This window comes from Notolepis coatsorum, assembly GCF_963971535.1.
Source record: "Notolepis coatsorum genome assembly, chromosome: 5".
NCBI lineage: Eukaryota > Metazoa > Chordata > Actinopteri > Aulopiformes > Paralepididae > Notolepis > Notolepis coatsorum.
In genome coordinates this window covers 28,393,769-28,412,746 of record NC_140169.1, presented here as the reverse complement: position 1 = coordinate 28,412,746, position 18,978 = coordinate 28,393,769, and the positions used below count along the sequence as shown (strand labels likewise).

The window sequence follows — 18,978 nt, the reverse complement described above, 5'->3', positions numbered from 1 at the left end:
TTTGCTTTTTGAAATTTGACTCAAAATAGTGCGCTGGTGTTCGCTACAAAGCGATCGGCGGGCTGAAATTCGGAACGCAGATGTTTGCTTTACTCGGCTTGCGGGATCAGGATGATCATGTGAATGATGTGATTGGCTACATTATTTAACCTCAGCCTATGTGTGATTGGTTACTGCCTGTACCTGGAATGTTAAACGCTGCCACCGATTGACACCTTCGTCGTTGACACCTCGGCCAGTCGGCTGCAGCACAAGACACACACAATAGCCAGCAGCCTGCGCATATATTATATACATTTCAAGATTCCCAGCATAACGATTTGGGTAAGGCATAGCCTCGCCTAGCCTTATATACCCGCCGCCTATGGTCGGAGGCCTTTTGTAGGTCCAGCATGAGTCATGCCGCAGTATTTGCCCGCTTCCACCTCTTGTTTGATGTGGTTGTTCAATAGAGAAGGCATGTGTCAGTCAAGTCTTTCTCTGGTCTGCATCCCCTTAACAATTGTGTGTATTGAGCCGTACTGTGTGTTGTACCCATTCTGCAATCTGTTCATAAAATGTTCAATCAATCAAAATACATTTGAATCGAATCAAAACCTCACAGTTTCCGAGGCGCGTCGAACGTGCTCCGGGTCGCTGGGCGTGGCTTGTCTAGTCGTGGCCCCACCCCTCTCTCTCTCTGTAATGCTGGGGTTTGTTCAGATGAGCTTTATCATTCCTACAATTACAATGGCAACAGTCAACTAACGCTACACATCAGTGGTCTTCTGGGAACGGTACTAGGGGAGTAAAAGTGTGATTTGTGAGCAGAGAGAGAGACACACACACATAAACCTAAAGACGATCAAACAACCCTGGAGGAAGAGAAAAGCAACACTCCGCAAATGCTGCACAACTGTCCGCAGCAGCGCATCTGAACGAGGTGAGAAACACACGGGGCCTGTTTACACACCACCCTGCTACAGTTACGATCATGAACACAATGTGACGTTGATGCATATAGGAACAGCTTGTTCATTCAGTGAATATATATATTATAATAAATCGGTCATTGTGTATCTGTGCCAACAACAACGATTGACACCAACCGCGCCTTGAGGATGAATTAAAGCTCTGATGTTAGTCCAGCCTGCCGCTGCAGTGCTTTTGTTTCGTGTTTATTAAACACTATTTTGGTTCGTGTCTGTAGAACCGTTGTGATCTGTAGTTATTATTATTATTATTATTATTATAGTTCTATAGACCATCCGTATTTCATAAACACCCAGTAAACAGGGTAAGATGGTGACAATACATGGTGGTCTGGTCAACGTTTGTATAGGCAGTGGGAAAAGAGGAGGATCGCCGATAAATGGATCGAAGTGTGGGGTAACAAGCGAATCCTTTTAAACACATACTTTACTTTGGGTCATATACTCATAACTATTGTCAGAATTTCTCAAAATATATAGTTTATATGCCTAGCTGCATGTGATTGATGGTTGGTGGCCAGGGTGTCTTTAGGATGTCATCCTTTTGCTATGTGTCCATAGCCAGGGGTGGAGCACAATATTCTGGGCCCTAGCTTGATGCACGGGAAGTCTCTGTGGGCCCCCTTCGCGTGTATACCAAACCAAGCCGCATTTCTCGGAGACGCTCTCTGATTGGCACTGACTGACGCCAGGGGCGTATCTAGACCCAGCACCTCACTAGGGCACAGAAGGGCACCATAATATCTGTAGCGGACGCGTGTAGCGCGGCCGCGAAAAAAATGTGGCCGGTTTTGGCCGGTTTGTGGGCGAAAATGGGTGGATTTTGTAACTATTTTTTTTTAACTTTATTTCAGTTTTAGGGTTAGGTTAGGGTTATGTTATTTAATTATTTTGGGGAGCCAGCCCCCCAAACTCCTGAAATGCATAGAAATCTATGAAATAAATAAAACAATCTGACATTTATATTAAAAAGAGCTAGCCCCCCAAACCCCTCAAATACATAGAAATCTATGCATTTTGGAACAGTTACTATATATATAGTCAAGAAAGCATTTAGTCATACTTAAAGTTTAAAGTGCTTTACTTGCATTGAACACCTCTTGCACTTTGCACTTTGTCTGGAGCAACATGAAAATAATGTTATATATATATATATAGGAATATTGATTGATTCAGTTTTAAATAGACAATAAAAGGAGCAAGGTAAAATAGAGTAAAATAGTGCAATAGTGCAGTGCAATAAAATTGTAGAATAGAATAGATTTAAAAAGATATATAGATAGGAATGACATGCTTAGACATGCATCATACAGACATGACATCACATCACAACACATCACATATACCATTTACTATTTATACATAACAGACTCATAAACATGCAAGGGTACCTTTTTGCTGAGTGTCTAGGTTAATTATAGTCCCTTTTGAGCCTTGCCCATCATATACTCTGTCAGGATCTATGGGTAACAGTACTGTGTATTTGCATATCGTATATGTCACAAATGTAACAGTACTAAAATACCTATAATGTCATGTATGTCCCTATGTCATAAATGTCACTATGAATTGAAAATGGGGGACCCTGATGTAAACAAGACGCACGTCTTTCTCTGGTCTGCATCCCCTTAACAATTGTGTGTATTGAGCCGTACTGTATTGTATCCATTCTGCAATCTGTTAAATACAGTTTTCATTCATTCATTCATTCATTCATTCATTCATTCATTCAGTCTTCAGGCTGGACTTAGTTGAATCTAACAACATTGACGATTTTCAAGTCACTGGGCAGACTGTTCCAAAAGACAACTGCAGAATATAAAAATTACTGGCATAGGCAGATAGATAGGCTATTACTAGTGATGCACGATATATCGGCCGCCGATATAATATCGGCCGATATGGCCGTTTTTTTACACATCGGTATCGGTCCGATATCAAGATAGGGCCGATATAAAAAAAAAAAAAAAACACACATTTTTTTTAATTTTTTTTTTTTTTTTTTTTATCTTTTTTTTCTTCTTTTTACATGTTTTGGCCTTAAATAGTTTCAAAAGATCAGTCATTTCTGAAAATAAGTTACAAAAGTAAAAAAAATTATGCGTTTTGGAAAATAGCTCTTTATTTGATTATCATAAAAACGTGTTTTCTATACAGAGATATCGACATCGGTAAATATCGGTATCGGCCAGAACAGCAATATTAATATCGGTTATCGGTATCGGCCACAATTTTCACATCGGTGCATCACTAGCTATTACTGTATAAAGGTCCTAGCTAGGCTAGCCTATATCTGGTATGCACGCACGTTACGACCATACGACAACGTGCTTACCAGATATAGTCGGTGCCTATTCTAGCAGCTAATTCCTCCGGTAACGTTGTGGTTAAACTTAAGGGATGGGAGATTCTTCAAATTCATGCGGGCTTTCTTGACAGCCTTATAACTCTTACCTCTCTCATTTTTACTCTGCAACGCTTTGGCGAAGCACTTTCTGATGTCCATTTGAAACGTGGTGCCTCGTCGAGCACTGTGTGTGTGTTTACTGTTTACCTGGCTCAACTGCGCTGCCAGCTGACTCAGTCAGCTGGTGGGATGTACCATGTATGCTCAGCCTCTGTCATAGGGGTGTGCAAACCATTCAACCTACAAAAAAGAGCCTGTTGGAGGATTTCAACAAGATAAATCAAAAACAGTGCAAAATATTTCACTATAATATTTCAAAGCGAAGTAAAAAAAAAACAAGAATTATTATGTAATCACTGGGGCACAAATTATGATCACTAGGGCACGTGCCCTAGTGATAGTGGTCTAAATACGCCGATGACTGACGCTCTCTTGATTGGCCACTGACGCGTTTGCCCAATCCGTGACGAGCTGTGTCTTTGCCCATTTCCACGTCAAACAGCCTGCAAACTAGGGCTGACCTTCGAATTTTTTTTGGCAATCGAAGCTTCGGGGCCGAGCTTCGATTTTAATTCGAAGCTTCGAATTAAAAAAATATATTTTTTTTTTTTGATTTTTTTTTTATCTTATGTTGTGGGACTTGTACAGCACTTTGGTAAACTTTGTTGTTTTTAAATGTGCTCTATAAATAAAGTGGATTGGATTAATAGCCCCTTTCGTGACTGTGACGCAGCCAACACGGCTGTGTGATTTAATTCAAGGTGGATCGCTGTTGTCGTTTGAACAACTTCAGATTTCATGGGAACTACCAATCCCCCAAATCAAGAATGTTTAAGATGAATGAAGTAAGATTTTGATTATTTGAAATATGGCCTGTGTAGACTAAACTATGCACATAATTATGTCAGTCTACAAGGTCCGGATTCTACATGGTCCGGCAATGTAGACCTTGTAGACTCCACTACAGACCAATTATCAGTGAATGTTCATGCATTTTTAAGAAGGGCTACTTCCACAAAAAAACAAAGAACTCACCAAAACATCTCAGTAGCACCTTATCTAAATGTTCTATTTCATATATGGAGATTCATATTTATTTATGTATTGCATGTATTTCTACATTTTATTTCCTATTTTGTTTATTCATCCCAGTATCTTTCTTTCTTATGTGTGGAATTCTACAAGGTATTTACATTCACATTTACATTTAGTCATTTAGCTGACGCTTTTATCCAAAGCGACTTACAAGTTCTGTACGACAGGTCATCGGGAAGGATACAACTCTATCAGCTGAGTAACAATATTCATCAAAGTGTTGCGTGTTACAGTGTAGGTTAGTTTATTAGGACAAGTGCATGACAGTAAGGTTAGTTAGGGTTAGATTTATTTAATTTTTTTAATTTTATTTCAGATAATGGTTGAAGAAGTGCGTCTTTAGTCGACGGCGAAAGATTGGACGGGATTCGGCTGTCCTAACTGGGGTGGGTAGTTCATTCCACCATTGTGGGGCAAGGACTGAGAATAGGCGTGTAGGTGGTGTATATGTGTTTGAGGATGATATCCTTCAAACAGGCAATAGTGATGATATAATTTGGGCAGTGCTGAGCTGGGTTACTTTCCTCCAGTGTATTTGTCCCCCGGCCCCACCCAATGGCCCCATGCACACACACACACACACCGAAGTTTTTTTTAATGTTCGAAGCTTGTGCCATCGAACCAAGCTTCGAAGTATTTAAGACAGCCCTACTGCAAACTACCTGGCGTTCTATCGCCATGCTCTAGACAAACTCTAACCTTAACCAACTTCGAAAGAGTGCCTAAGCTTAACCAGTGTAGAAACAGGCGTCGGCCAATCAGAGAGCGTCTTTAAAAAATGCGGCTTGGTTTGGTATTCACCCGCCCCCTTCCTCTCTAAAGCCATGATTCTCGAATATTTATTTATTACAAATAATCGAGTTAACTATACACATGGATCTGTTCATACCACATTTAAACAAGTAATACAAGTAATAAATAAGGCTGTGATACGTGCTTAGGTCTGCACAGTTTGAAATCTCACTCCCTCATACTCTACCCTACAATTACTAGTGTCAGGAGAATCAAGCTTAAGAAAACATTAGTTTCTTCACAGGATTCACAGCCTCTTTAATCTTTTTGAAAAAATATTATTTGAAGATCAGTTTTCTTTTATAAAGAAACTTCAACACGTTTGCCGGGAGGAGCCAGAATCTAACCAGGAACCTTTCTGATTTCCAGACGACCTCTCTACATCCTGAGTCACTGCCGCCTCTAAATGAAATAGTTTTTTTGGAAGGGGCCAAAAGATTTAAACTGGCCTATTTCTAACACACTTTAACCATCTAAAAGTGAAAAATAGAACCATAGGTTATATTTTAATTAAATTATGCCTCATTGATCACTGTGCTCTTATAATTGGCATTATTCTCCTCCTCGGTCCTTGATTAACTTGGCCTACTTTTAACCCTCTGGAACTGATGGTGGGATGATGGTTGTTTTTTTGGCTCAGGTTTTAATCTAGCACCAAGCTAGAATCTTAATCCGTTGATATCGGACAAGGAAAGGGGCTAAATATTGCTCCAACTTTGAACTGTCTTTACCAGCAATAATGGCTGCAGACCTGCAAGCAAAGTACAGCAAGTTGGCAAAGGAGTATTCCACCCGTTGTTCCGATACCGATACCAGTATCGGAAATGCCGCCGATACTGCCTAAAATGCTGGTATCGGTATCGGCGAGTACCCTCTAATGTTGCGCTCCGATACCATATGACGTAATTTATCAACAACACTGCGGACGTTGGGTTCTGTAGATATACCCTACTCGCTGAGTGAGCATTATAAAACAAACGTGTGCTTAATCGACCGTGAATTAAAGTGTCAATTGCCATTTTAACAGCAGAGCAGATACTTTCTTAAAATGCCATCGTCCCGGCAGAGCGCTGTTGACGGGGAGCTCTGATGTTATTAGCATTAGCTGAACAGCTAACCGAAAGCTAGCATTAACTAACGTTAAAGGTTTAGCCATAACGTTACCTTGGCTAAAGTTGGGGCTAATCATAATCCAGCAATAATGGCTGCAGACCTGCAAGCAAAGTACAGCAGGTTGGCAAAGGAGTATTCCAAGTTAAATCACAATGTCACCAGTAACGTTAGTTTTTCCATATACCGGTAGCTCTGATGCTAGCTAACCTAGCTCACGGTAACGTCATCATTGCACAATTGCACGTCGCGTACACAATTAATGACATGTTGCGGACAGCCATATCGGCGACAATGTTTAGCTTTTAGTAGAGCCATATGAAATCCGCGATCACGGAATCGCTGACGGAATCGCGGAATTGAGCAATAAAAATGGAATCAACTGTTAAAAAAAAAAAAAAAAAATATATATATATATTTTTTTTTTTTTTTTTTTTTTTTTGGGGGACTTGTACAGCACTTTGTTCAACTTTGTCAGTGCTGTACAGTTTAAACCCTTTTAAATTTTAGACAAACAAAACACTTTGCTTTCATGAAATATTGTAAGCCGTCATTTGAGGCTTTATAAAAGCAGCACAATGAACACAAATCGGTCAGTGCCGAGTCCGACCTCATCTTAAATAACAAACAGCATTGCTTGTTGTAATTAACAAAGATAGGCAGAGTTGATTTTGCAAAAAAAAAAAATTAATAAATATTAATTTATTTTTATTAAAAAAAAAATTATGATCGAATTTTATTTTCATATTCGAATCCCATGCCCATCGAACGAAGCTTCGAAGTATTTAAGACAGCCCTAGTGCTCCAGCATCATGATTGAGAGAGTCAGTGCACATTGGTGCTCCAGCATCATGATTGAGAGAGTCAGTGCACATTGGTGCCCCAGCATCATGACGGAGAGAGTCAGTGCACATTGGTGCTCCAGCATCATGATTGAGAGAGTCAGTGCACATTGGTGCCCCAGCATCATGATTGAGAGAGTCAGTGCACATTGGTGCTCCAGCATCATGATTGAGAGAGTCAGTGCACATTGGTGCTCCAGCATCATGATTGAGAGAGTCACTACACATTGGTGCTCCAGCATCATGATTGAGAGAGTCACTACACATTGGTGCTCCAGCATCATGATTGAGAGAGTCACTACACATTGGTGCCCCAGCATCATGACAGAGAGAGTCAACTTCAACTTCAAATTACTTTATTTTCCTTTCGGAACTTCATTTGTGCAGTGGTTGAAAGACAAACATACAGTCACAATACATAGACACTCACCACTATTAATACAAAATAAAAATAAAAACTACAGTCAAAAGACCACTATATAAAAAAACACCAACTACATTAAAACTACAGTACAACATGATATTAAAAACCATGTGGAGCAGTTCTATATAAATAATAAATAATAGTAGTACAGGTGATTATGTCCACCAGGTGGAAGGGGGAGTCTATTTTAAGTAGTCCAAAGTCCTTGGGGGGGGGGGGGGGGGGCAGGCAGTCTGGCCTCCACCAGACCTAGGTCTGATTGAGGTTGGCACGAAGCTACCTAAGCCCCTTTTGTTTAATGGTGAAGCTCTGTATCGACGGCCTGAGGGCATTAGTTTGTAATGGGTGTGTGTGTTGTCTTCAACTATTTGGGAGGCCTTTTTAACTGTCCGTTTCTTGTGGATGCTGCTGAGTGGCTCCTGGTCCTTCCCAATTATCTTGCCGCTGATCTTAACGACCCTGTCGAGAGGTTTCCGGTTGATGGCACGCATTAGGGCTGGGCAATTAATCGGAAAAAAAATCACGATCTCAATTCATAGACCTAGGCCTGCCGCGATAAGCAATAAATCGATTAATTGCTGCGATAATTAAAATGAATGCAATGATTTTGACGGGCGTGATTAATTGCTATTTGCGCGTTTGTTTTAATGAGGCGGAACCAGTGCCCCTTCAGTCACTGTCCGTGTTGGGAGGCGGGCCGCTGACGTTACTAGAGTACAGCACGGGAGCTCCGTGGGGCAACGCCACATAGACATTTCTCAATAGTTTTGCTCCTTTTAACCAAGTAGCATTATTTGTAGTGTAACGTTAGCTATTTTTAGACCCAAGTAGTTACTCGCTACTGCCCGGAGAAACTGGACTGCTAAATAAAGATGAAAGATAGAGCTTTGATTCTCATTCCATGCTAACAACATTAGCTAAATATCTAACAAACGAAATACAACGTATAGCATAGCTACAAGTACAACACAGAATAACGTTAATACAATTACATGCATCATTGTTTACAATGAACGGGTGGGGCTAGTCAAAGGACTGGACACGGGGACAAGTTAAACATGAATTAATTTATTATAACACTCCGGTAGTTTCGAGTCGTGCTGCAGTGCTTACGCACCACAGCTATTCTATTACTGCTTTGACGCTTCCTCCTCATCGTTGATTGCCTGTAGTAGCTGCATCTAACGTTAGTAGCTAACGTTAAAACTAACCGAAAGGTAGTTGTTCACCAACAATTTGTTTTATCATTAGCTCAAAAACAGAACCGGGCGAGACATGTTGTCGGCTCATAGTTTCGGCTTAGGATAATAACAACAATACTTCCGGTCCGGTCGGTGGGCTTCAAAATAAAAGTCAAACACCGGAAAAGACGGAGCGGTGGGCTTCAAAATAAAAGTTTTGGGAAATAAATTTCTCAAAAAAAATTCTCTAACCGGTCGCAATAATATCGCTTATCGCGATATTTTCGGGGGCAATTAATCGCCCAGCAAAATGTGTTATCGTGGCAGGCCTACATAGACCTATGCAATCTCATTTCTAAGTTATGACGATATATATATATATATTTTTTTAATTATTTTTATTTATTTTTTTACTTTTTACTTTACTTTTTAAATGATTTTATTGAAAAAATAAGAATCGTGATCTCAATTTTTAGAGAGAAAACTCGTGATTCACATTTTAGCAAGAATCGCCCAGCCCTAGCACGCATCACTCCAAACCATGATGTAATGTTTTTTTTTTTTTTTTTTTTTTTTTTTTCTTTTTTTTATAATATACTTATCTTTTTTTTCCCTCCTTTTTCCGATTTTTTTCCCATCCCACCCTTCCTGGTTGTTGTGCACTTTCCCCTACTGTTGTCCGAGAGACCGGAGACTGTCACATGCTTTCCTCCGACGCATGTGCAGCCAGCCGGCAGGCCAGCCTGGCCGCGTGTTGCTTTATGACAGGTCATGAGTGCAAGAATGTGACAATTTGACCATGTGACCGCGGCAACGCGGGAGAGCGGCAGTGCGGAAATAGGCTGTCTCTAAGACAAACTCTAACCTTAACCAGCTCCTTAACAGCGCCTAAACTTAACCGTTCTAACCTTAACCAACTTCGAAACAATGCCTAACCTTAACCTTAACCATGCCTAACCTTAACCATAGAAAGAATATTGCCATTCTCTTTGACAAACTCTAACCTTAACCAGCTCCTTAACAGCGCCTAAACTTAACCGTTCTAACCTTAACCAACTCCGAAACAATGCCTAACCTTAACCTTAACCTTAACCATGCCTAACCTTAACCGGCGAAAGAATACACGTTAAAAAAAAATCATGTTAAAAAAAAAATTCATGGGATTCGAACTCGTCAACAACGGACCGCAGGACCGCTGCTATGCCAGGTGAGCTGAAGCGCCGAATGAAAATCATGGCGGATTCCTGCGGCGGTTACGTAATTCCGCTCGCGCTCTGCCGCTCTGCCGCTCCGCTCGCTCTGCCGCTCTGCTCTGCGGTTGCCGCGCCTGCCGCGGGGCATGGCGCAGCCAATCAGGGAAAACGCGGAAGCAAAAGCAGCACTCATGACATGTCATTATTAAGCAATAGGCAGCCTGGCCGTGCAGATTCTCACCGGGGAGAGTGTAGCGTGTGGGAGGCCGCACTATCTCTCCCTAGATCCTACCCTTGCTGAGCAGGCGCCCCGACCGAACTGTAGGGGTCGCTGTCCACAATGCCCAGGACCCACCCTTCAGCTTTCCCACCCTCTAATACTGCCAATTGTATTAGTGTGAGCGGCCAGCCAAGCTGATAGCAACGCCGGGAGCTGGATTCGAACAGGCGAATCCAGCGTCTCCGGCGTTGGTGACGAACGCAATCTCCGCTACGCCACCTGACCGCCCATGATGTAATGTTAAAGGACATTATCTATTCTGCATCACGACAGAGAGTCAGTTGCAAACAAAACCTTTTCATTCCAGGCTTTTCGAGGGTCCCCCCCTCCTTGAAGCCCTGCATAGTCTGTTCCACTTTTCTCCCTCACTGCAGCGCCCCTGGCCATAGCACCTGGTCTGCTGCTCTATCACAAGATAGCTTAATTGCATGAACGCACACACATACAGAGAGGGAGAGAGAGAGTTCCTCTCGCACATCGTGTAAGGACTGTCAAAGTCTTACCGTTAGCCTATGTAACAGAGGTAGCTTTATATTGCCAGACTAGTTACTGTCAGATCTCCACCGTCCGTGAAACATACTGTGGCTACCAGTGAGTGACTAGTTACTGTCAGATCTCCACCGTCCGTGAAACATACTGTGGCTACCAGTGAGTGACTAGTTACTGTCAGATCTCCACCGTCCGTGAAACATACTGTGGCTACCAGTGACTCTGGGGCACTGCAGCCTGGAGGGAAGAGATTATTGGAATTCACTCACAGACCATATGCCAACATGACAAGACATCTTTCATTTTAGCAGGTCAAGCCAATGTGGAACAGTCCATGTGGATAACGGGGAGGGGTGAATAGTACTGTAGGTAATGGTTTTCCAGATCCAGTACTCTCATAAATTACTCCAGTAGTGATCGAGTACTCGTTTATACAAATCTATGTTTAGAATGCATAAAGAGCATGACGGCAATAACGATGCATATTGTCAGTCAATAAGTTACCTCGGTTACCATTTGTAATAATTACATTACCTCCACTCTGTCTGCAGCAGGTCTCTCCACACATTGAAATGCAGACTTTTGTTACAGGATATGTTCTCTTTGGCTAGCAGTAGTAGCAGTGCTTGGATCCATATTGCACAACTAACGTTAACAGTTAGCTAGCCACAACTTCAGCGTGTCTCTCTATCAATAGTCTATGATCTGTTTTAGTTAGCTGTTTTTATTGGTTTTAGCGAGCTGACAAGAGGACAGCAGGCAGAACGAAGGGGGCCGTCACCAGACTGCGCTCACGTCTCACCCCTGAGCATGTAGACCGGCGCATTCTGTGTGTTTCATAGAACCTGGCGACATGCTGCTTCACCTCAGCCTCTGTTCTCTGTATTCTGATGTATTCTGGACCCAGGTAGGTCAAGTCAAGGCATAGAGGTATACAATGAAATGCGGGTGGTCTTGCCCGCAACGATGTGCAATACAGTAGTAATAACATATAATAGAATCCAATAGAACAACATTGTGCAATAAACAAGTAAACAGAGTAGGGAATATCGGTATATGTACAATACATAAGTTATTTACAGAGCATGGAAGGACATGCTGGGTCCTGTGGTAGTGCAATACACTGTTAGCTACGGATGAGGCACTGGGTCTTTCTGTACATGCTATTTTATACAATCTCAGGTTATACTATACTATTTTTAAAGTGACCTTTTCTTAGTGGCCCTAAGTGGGCGTGTGCAGCATGAGTGTGTGCTTGCTCATGTTAAAGTGGCTGCTAGTGTGTGAGCGTGTGCAGTGTGTGTGTCGTGTGTGTTCTCATGTGTGCTTGTGTGTGGAGAGTTCATTGTTCAGGGCTCTGATGGCCTGGGGGAAGAAGCTAAGCCGAAGTCTCTCTGTCCTAGTTGCTGGTGTTCGCAGGCATCTGCCTGACCTCAGCAGCATGAACAGGCTGTTGTTGGGGTGGTGAGGGTCTTTCATTATTCTGCAGGCTCTGGATTTGCACCTCTTGTTGTATAGAACCTGCAGGGGGGGTAGTGCAATACCCGCGGTACGCTCGGCTGAGCGCACCACTCTCTGTAGGGCCTTCTTGTCCTGTGCCGTGCTGTTTCCATACCAGGCAGTGATGTTTCCAGTCAAGATGCTCTCTACAGCTCCGGAGTAGAAGGACTGGAGTATCTTCCCCGATACTCTGAACTTCCTTAACTGTCTCAGGTGGTAGAGGCGTTGCTTCGCCTTTTTTACGACTGAGTCTATGTGTGTTGTCCATGTCAGATCCTCTGCGATGTGGACCCCCAGGTACTTGAAGCTGCTCACCCTGTCCACGGTAGCCCCGTTTATCCTCAGTGGTGTGTGTGTCTCCTGCTGTCCTCTCCTATAATCCACGATCAGCTCCTTGGTTTTACCAATGTTCAGGAGCAGGCTGTTGTCCTGGCACCAGCGTTCCAGTACCTCAACCTCCTCCCGGTAGGCCTTCTCGTCGTTGTCCGAGATCAGCCCCACCACCACTGTGTTGTCCGCAAACTTCACTATGGAGTTGGAGCTGAACTTGGCCACACAGTCATGTGTGTATAGTGAGTACAGCAGGGGGCACAGAACACAGCCCTGGGGGGACCCGATGCTCAGGGTGATGGTGTTGGAGGTCTGACCCCCCACCCTGACCGCCTGGAACCTTTCACTCAGAAAGTCCAGTATCCAGGCGCTCAGAGCGGAGCTCAGACCCAGCTCGATCAGATTGTCCACCAGTCTGGTGGGGACTATGGTGTTGAACGCTGAGCTGTAGTCAATGAACAACAGTCTCACATAGCCCCCCTTCTGACTGTCTAGGTGAGAGAGGGTGCTGTGCAGTACTTGGGAGACCACATCGTCAGTGGACCTGTTTGGCCTGTATGCAAATTGCATAGGGTCCATATCACTGGGGAGGGAGGCACAAATGGCCACAGAGGTGAGTGCCACCGGTCTGTAGTCATTGAGACCTGCTGGGGAGGGTTTCTTTGGTACCGGGATAATGGTAGACATCTTGAAGCAGGCAGGGATCACTGACTCCTCCAAGGATCAATTAAATATGGTGGTGAACACAGGGGCTAGCTGGTTAGCACAGGACTTAAGTATGCGTCCTGTTATTCCATCTGGGCCAGAAGCCTTTCTGGTGTTCACCTGCATAAATGCTCTTCTCACACTGTGTACCGTCAATGAGAGAGCGTCCCCGCGGATGCCCCCTCCCTCCACAACAGCCGGTGATGGCCTTACAGACTTGTCGGACTATGATAGAAACAGATGGTCGAGATATTCCAAATTAATTTGCGACTTTCCTTTGTCTGCCCCCGTCGCTCAGGTAATACAATGTGCAAGCTACCTTTGTGAGTCAGGGTTTCCGTTTGAAAAAATTGTTGCCGGCCTCAATTTCAATCTACCGGTCAAATGAGAGAAATTCCGGTCAGAGTTTATTGAGCTTAAAAACAATTGATAGGCAAAAGAATGACAACAAAACAAAAGAATGACATCATCAAGGCATGTAGATTTATAATATTTTTACTTAAAACTAGGCTACTTTTGCGTATAAAGCAATTATATTCCAAATAAAATAAGTCCCGAGACTCGTGCTGCTGCCGACTTTAAATCAAATAGGTGTCTGTGGGCAGTCGCCCGACAATAATAAACAGCAGTCTGTTATAATCACATTTTTATGAGCTAACGAATTCCGTTATATTGGACATTTGTATTAATTATATCAAGCGAAGAACTGAGAAATTTGGCAGAGAGAGACGGCAACATTATCGTGGGTTTGCGTGACGACTCTCTCTTTCCACCTCCCAACGACTTATTTGCGAGAGTATGTCGATGCAGAGCAGCAGATTCAGCTGTTATTGGCTCTTTTCTGGCTCTATCTGGGGACCGCACAGCAGCGCCCCCCACCCAACATTGAATTGCCAATGGCTGAATTGGAGTACTGCAATGGCCGCTGTAATGGCCGCTGCTGCTCCGGCTTAGACTCAGGGAATTATTTTCACCGGACATTAAGACCGGAGAGATTAAATATGTCGGACTTCAACAGATTTTGCCGGTCAAATACCGGTAATTACCGGCTAACGGAAACGCTGTTGTGAGTACATCCACAGGAGCCCGCATCGTGGTTGTGATTCCTTCCAAATGCGGACGGAGTCTCTCGCTGAGGTTGATCACGGACAATCTTGACATTCTAAAGTTCTCACGCCATTCCTCAGGAAGCGTAACTCCGTCGACAAAATTCCTCCACCATAGTCCTGTTCTCCCTGGCCTCATCCAGAACCGGGGCTCCAGGTGGGGTCGATAGCGCTGCTGCCGGAGACGGGGATGCTCGTGCGCGTGAAACATTCCCAACGCGCATCTGCATCTTGTTCTAGCAGCGTTCTGTGATGTCATCAACTGAATTATAGTTTTTAAAAGAGGAAAGGTCACGAACACCTGAGCTACTTGGTCGTTCATGTTGATAATCCAGTGCTGGAAAAATATGGCTGGATCCTGTTCTCTTCCGGTTCTCTTCAACATTATCAGCGGACGTTGGTGAGGGCACGCGGACGTCGGTGTCTAGTGCGCATGGGCGTTGGGCGTGAACGGCTCTGTCTCCGGCTCGCGCAAGTTTACATGGCACCGTTCCAAGGGACTTTGAGAATGAAAACCCCCCGCGGCTAAGTGGCGCAGTGGGCAAGGCGCTCGCCACTAACGCAGGATATGCTGGGTTCGAGCCCAGCTCTCTGCGTTGCTTCCGGCTTGGCTGGTCGTTCATATACTAATACAATTGGCAGTATTAGGGGGTGGGAAAGCCGGTGGGTGGGGATCGGATGTTGTGGACAGCGACTCCTACAGGTCGGGTGGTGCGCCTGTACAGCAGAAGTATCGGGGGCAGCGTGAGCCTCCCACACGTTACTCCTCGCCACTGAGAGATCGCGCTGTGCAGGTGAAAAGATGCGACGGCTGCCTCCTCGTGTACCGGAGGGGACACGTGATGCAAGGCTTCGTCCACATTGCAGCCGACCAGTGGGAGGCATGGTCTAACAACGTTCGAGACAGGGGAGGGTAGAATTGGATAATATGAAATTGGGATGGGAGAAAAATAGAAAATGGGGAGAAAAAGCAGATAAAAAAAAAAGAACGAAAAACCCCTTTGAGCGTTGCCGCTAGGAGAACGAAAATGCCAGCTAAAACGCTGTTGCCTTTTAACTTGGACATGCAAACGAAATCATTAGAAAATACAACATTGCTGTTTTCCCCCAGTGTAACCAAGGCCTTATTCTCCTCAACAACAATCACTTCTCTTGCTCTGGAGTTTAGACAGTAGCCTTTTATGTGAGTCAGGCTTGTTCTTCTTTATGAGGCTTGTTAGTGTAGTTAAATAGGCATGTCGTAATTGTGAAGTAACTTTTGCTCTCTCCCTCTCTGCCTCTCTCTTTCTCTCACACACACACACTCCATCTCTCCCCCTCTCTCTTTCTATCTTCTTACACACACACACTATCTCTCTCTGCCTCTCTTTCTCTCTGAGCCACGAGTCATTCTGAGTTTCAGTTTTCTCAGAATCGCCTACTAATTAGTCTCAATTGACCTGATCATCGTAATTTTCCACAGTAGGACATTCATGCTGACTGCATAGTTGGCTAGCTGGCTTTATGGTTGGTTCGCTGGCTGGCCTTATGGCTGGCTGGCTGGCTACAGGTCTGGCTTTATGGTTGGCTAGCTGGCCTTATGGCTGGCTGGCTACCTGGCTTTATGGTTGGCTAGCTGAGCTTATGGCTGGCTGGCTACCTGGCTTTATGGTTGGCTAGCTGGCCTTATGGCTGGCTGGCTAGTGCTACCTGGCCTTATGGCTGGCTACCTGGCTTTATGGTTGGCTAGCTGGCCTTATGGCTGGCTACCTGGCTTTATGGTTGGCTACCTGGCGATATGGTTGGCTAGCTGGCCTTATGGCTGGCTGGCTACCTGGCGTAATGGTTTGGCTAGCTGGCCTTATGGCTGGCTGGTTGTATGACAAAAACTCCTCAGCCTGAGTTACCGACTGGTTGGTTGGTCCGTAGGCTGATTAACTGCTTGGCTGGCTGGCTGGCTGTTCTCACCTACCAAGTCCTGAACTATGAGTAGATTACCCCAAGGCAAACAAAAAATCTCTCTCTCTCTCTCTCTCTCTCTCTCTCTCTCTCTCTCAGACAGATGAGCAGCAGTATGATGGAGGCCTCTACCATGCTGCCTGTCCTGAAGAAGAGACTGGCCTTCCTCTCAGGTAATCACACAGCAGGGGGTCTCAGTCGTGGCCTTGAGCCTTGTGTCCCTAAACTACTCTGGAGATGTTGGTGTTTTAACAGCTGAAGATCTGGAACTGAAGCTACTACCTAATCCTAATGCACTGTGGGATATGCTGAATAAAACACTGTAGGCTAGTAGTCAATGTAAGGTAGACTGAATAAAACACTGTAGGCTAGTAGTCAATGTAAGGTAGACTGAATAAAACACCGTAGGCTAGTAGTCAATGTAAGGTAGACTGAATAAAACACTGTAGGCTAGTAGTCAATGTAAGGTAGACTGAATAAAACACCGTAGGCTAGTAGTCAATGTAAGGTAGACTGAATAAAACACTGTAGGCTAGTAGTCAATGTAAGGTAGACTGAATAAAACACCGTAGGCTAGTAGTCAATGTAAGGTAGACTGAATAAAACACCGTAGGCTAGTAGTCAATGTAAGGTAGACTGAATAAAACACTGTAGGCTAGTAGTCAATGTAAGGTAGACTGAATAAAACACTGTAGGCTAGTAGTCAATGTAAGGTAGACTGAATAAAACACCGTAGGCTAGTAGTCAATGTAAGGTAGACTGAATAAAACACTGTAGGCTAGTAGTCAATGTAAGGTAGACTGAATAAAACACCGTAGGCTAGTAGTCAATGTAAGGTAGACTGAATAAAACACTGTAGGCTAGTAGTCAATGTAAGGTAGACTGAATAAAACACCGTAGGCTAGTAGTCAATGTAAGGTAGTCAACTTGTGTATTTTTAAACCTGGACCCTATTTTTTCATTTTCCATTTCTCTGTCTCTCTCCCTATCTCTCTTTATCTCTGTGTCTCTCTCTATTTCTCTCTGTGTCCCTCTCCCTCTCCCTATCTCTCTCCCTTTCTCTCTGTGTCTCTCCTGTGTCTCTCTCTGTCTCTCTCTCTTTCTCTCTGTCTCTCTCTTTCTCTCTGTCTCTCTCTCTCTCTCTCTGTCTCTCTCTCTCTAGGAGGGAAGGACAGGCGTAGTGGGCTGATTCTCACCATCCCTCTGTGTTCAGACCATACCAGTATGGAGGAACTCGGCGCCACACTGGACTACCTGCTCAGTATCCCCAGGTACACACACGCATACACACGCTTTACCATATATTATTGTCTCTCTCTTTGCCTCTGTGTGTGTGTGTCTCTCTCTCTCTTTGCTTCTGTGTGTCTCACTCACTCTCTGTCTCTGTCTCTCTCTCTCTCTTTGCCTCTGTGTGTCTCACTCACTCTGTCTCTCTCTCTCTCTGTCTCTCTCTCTCTCTCTCTCTCTCTGTCTCTCTCAGTGAGAAGTGTAAGGCTCGTGGTTTTACTGTCATCGTAGATGGGCGTAGATCTCAATGGAACATCGTTAAGACTGTGGTTCTAATGTTACAGGTAGGTTCTACCAGTAGGAACACAAGGGTTATATTATATGGTTCTAATACTACAGGTAGGTTGTAATGGTAGGCACACAAGGGTTTGATGATGGTTCTAATACTGCAGGTAGGTTCTAATGGTAGGAACGTAAGGGTTATATGGTTCTAATGCTACAGGTAGGTTATAATGGTAGGAACACAAGGATTATATGGGTCTAATGCTACAGGTAGGTTCTAATGGTAGGAACGTAAGGGTTCTATGGTTCTAATGGTAGGTAGTTTAACAGTATAAACCAGGGGTCGGCAACCTTTACCATCAAAAGAGCCATTTTGCCCCCTCCTGCACAAAATAAAATTAATCTGGAGCCGCAAAACCTATTTACCATTAAAATGAAGATAACATAGACTAAGCACTCGCCTACCACAGCAGAGACTCTGGTATCGAATCCAGCTGTCAGCGGTACCTCCGGCCTGGTCAGTCATCCCTAATAACACAATTGGCAGTGTTAGCGGGTGGGAAGTCGGTATGTGTCCTGGTCGTTGTAAACTGTGACTCCTACAGGTCGGTCGGGCGCCTGTTCAGCAGGGAGGGATCTGGGGGAGATGGCGTGAACCTCCACACACGTTATGTTCCCTCAGTGAAACTCCTCGCTGTCAGGTGAAAAGAAGCGGCTGGCTGACTCCACATGTATCGGAGGAGGCATGTGGTAGTTCTACACCCTCCCTAGGCCGACAGTGGGGCAATGCACGCAATGACCAGGAAGGGAATTGGCATAACGACTAAATTGGGATGGGTGAAAAATACAGAAAGCCCCAAAAAAAATTATATTAAGTTAACAGTGTTTTATATATATTTATACTATATATAGAGAGGGATTGAAATTTACAAATTGAAAGTCACATAAAGGCTGGTTGGCAGTGCACATAGAATAAGGAATATTATTATTGAAATTAGTTTTCTCTAACGAACAAATCTATTTCTATATTTAATATAGTTTCATACATCTACTCCAGTGCACGTCAGACAGATTTGTCCGTCAGACGCGCTGCGCATGCATAACAG

At 44.0% G+C, this 18,978-nt stretch overlaps 1 protein-coding gene across 1 annotated transcript in view; it reads left to right on the top strand.

Annotated features, from left to right (window-relative positions):
* Window positions 1-18,978, top strand: part of sestd1 (SEC14 and spectrin domains 1) — a gene marked incomplete at its 3' end in the record, with an annotated part of 96,172 nt that overhangs the window by 22,219 nt on the left and 54,975 nt on the right. Inside the window, exons 2-4 of the mRNA XM_084314052.1 lie at window positions 16,463-16,536; window positions 17,526-17,634; window positions 17,844-17,934. Of these exons, the coding sequence (XP_084170178.1) occupies window positions 16,467-16,536; window positions 17,526-17,634; window positions 17,844-17,934 (270 nt within the window). The 5' untranslated portion in view covers window positions 16,463-16,466. The remainder of the gene's footprint in view (window positions 1-16,462; window positions 16,537-17,525; window positions 17,635-17,843; window positions 17,935-18,978) is intronic.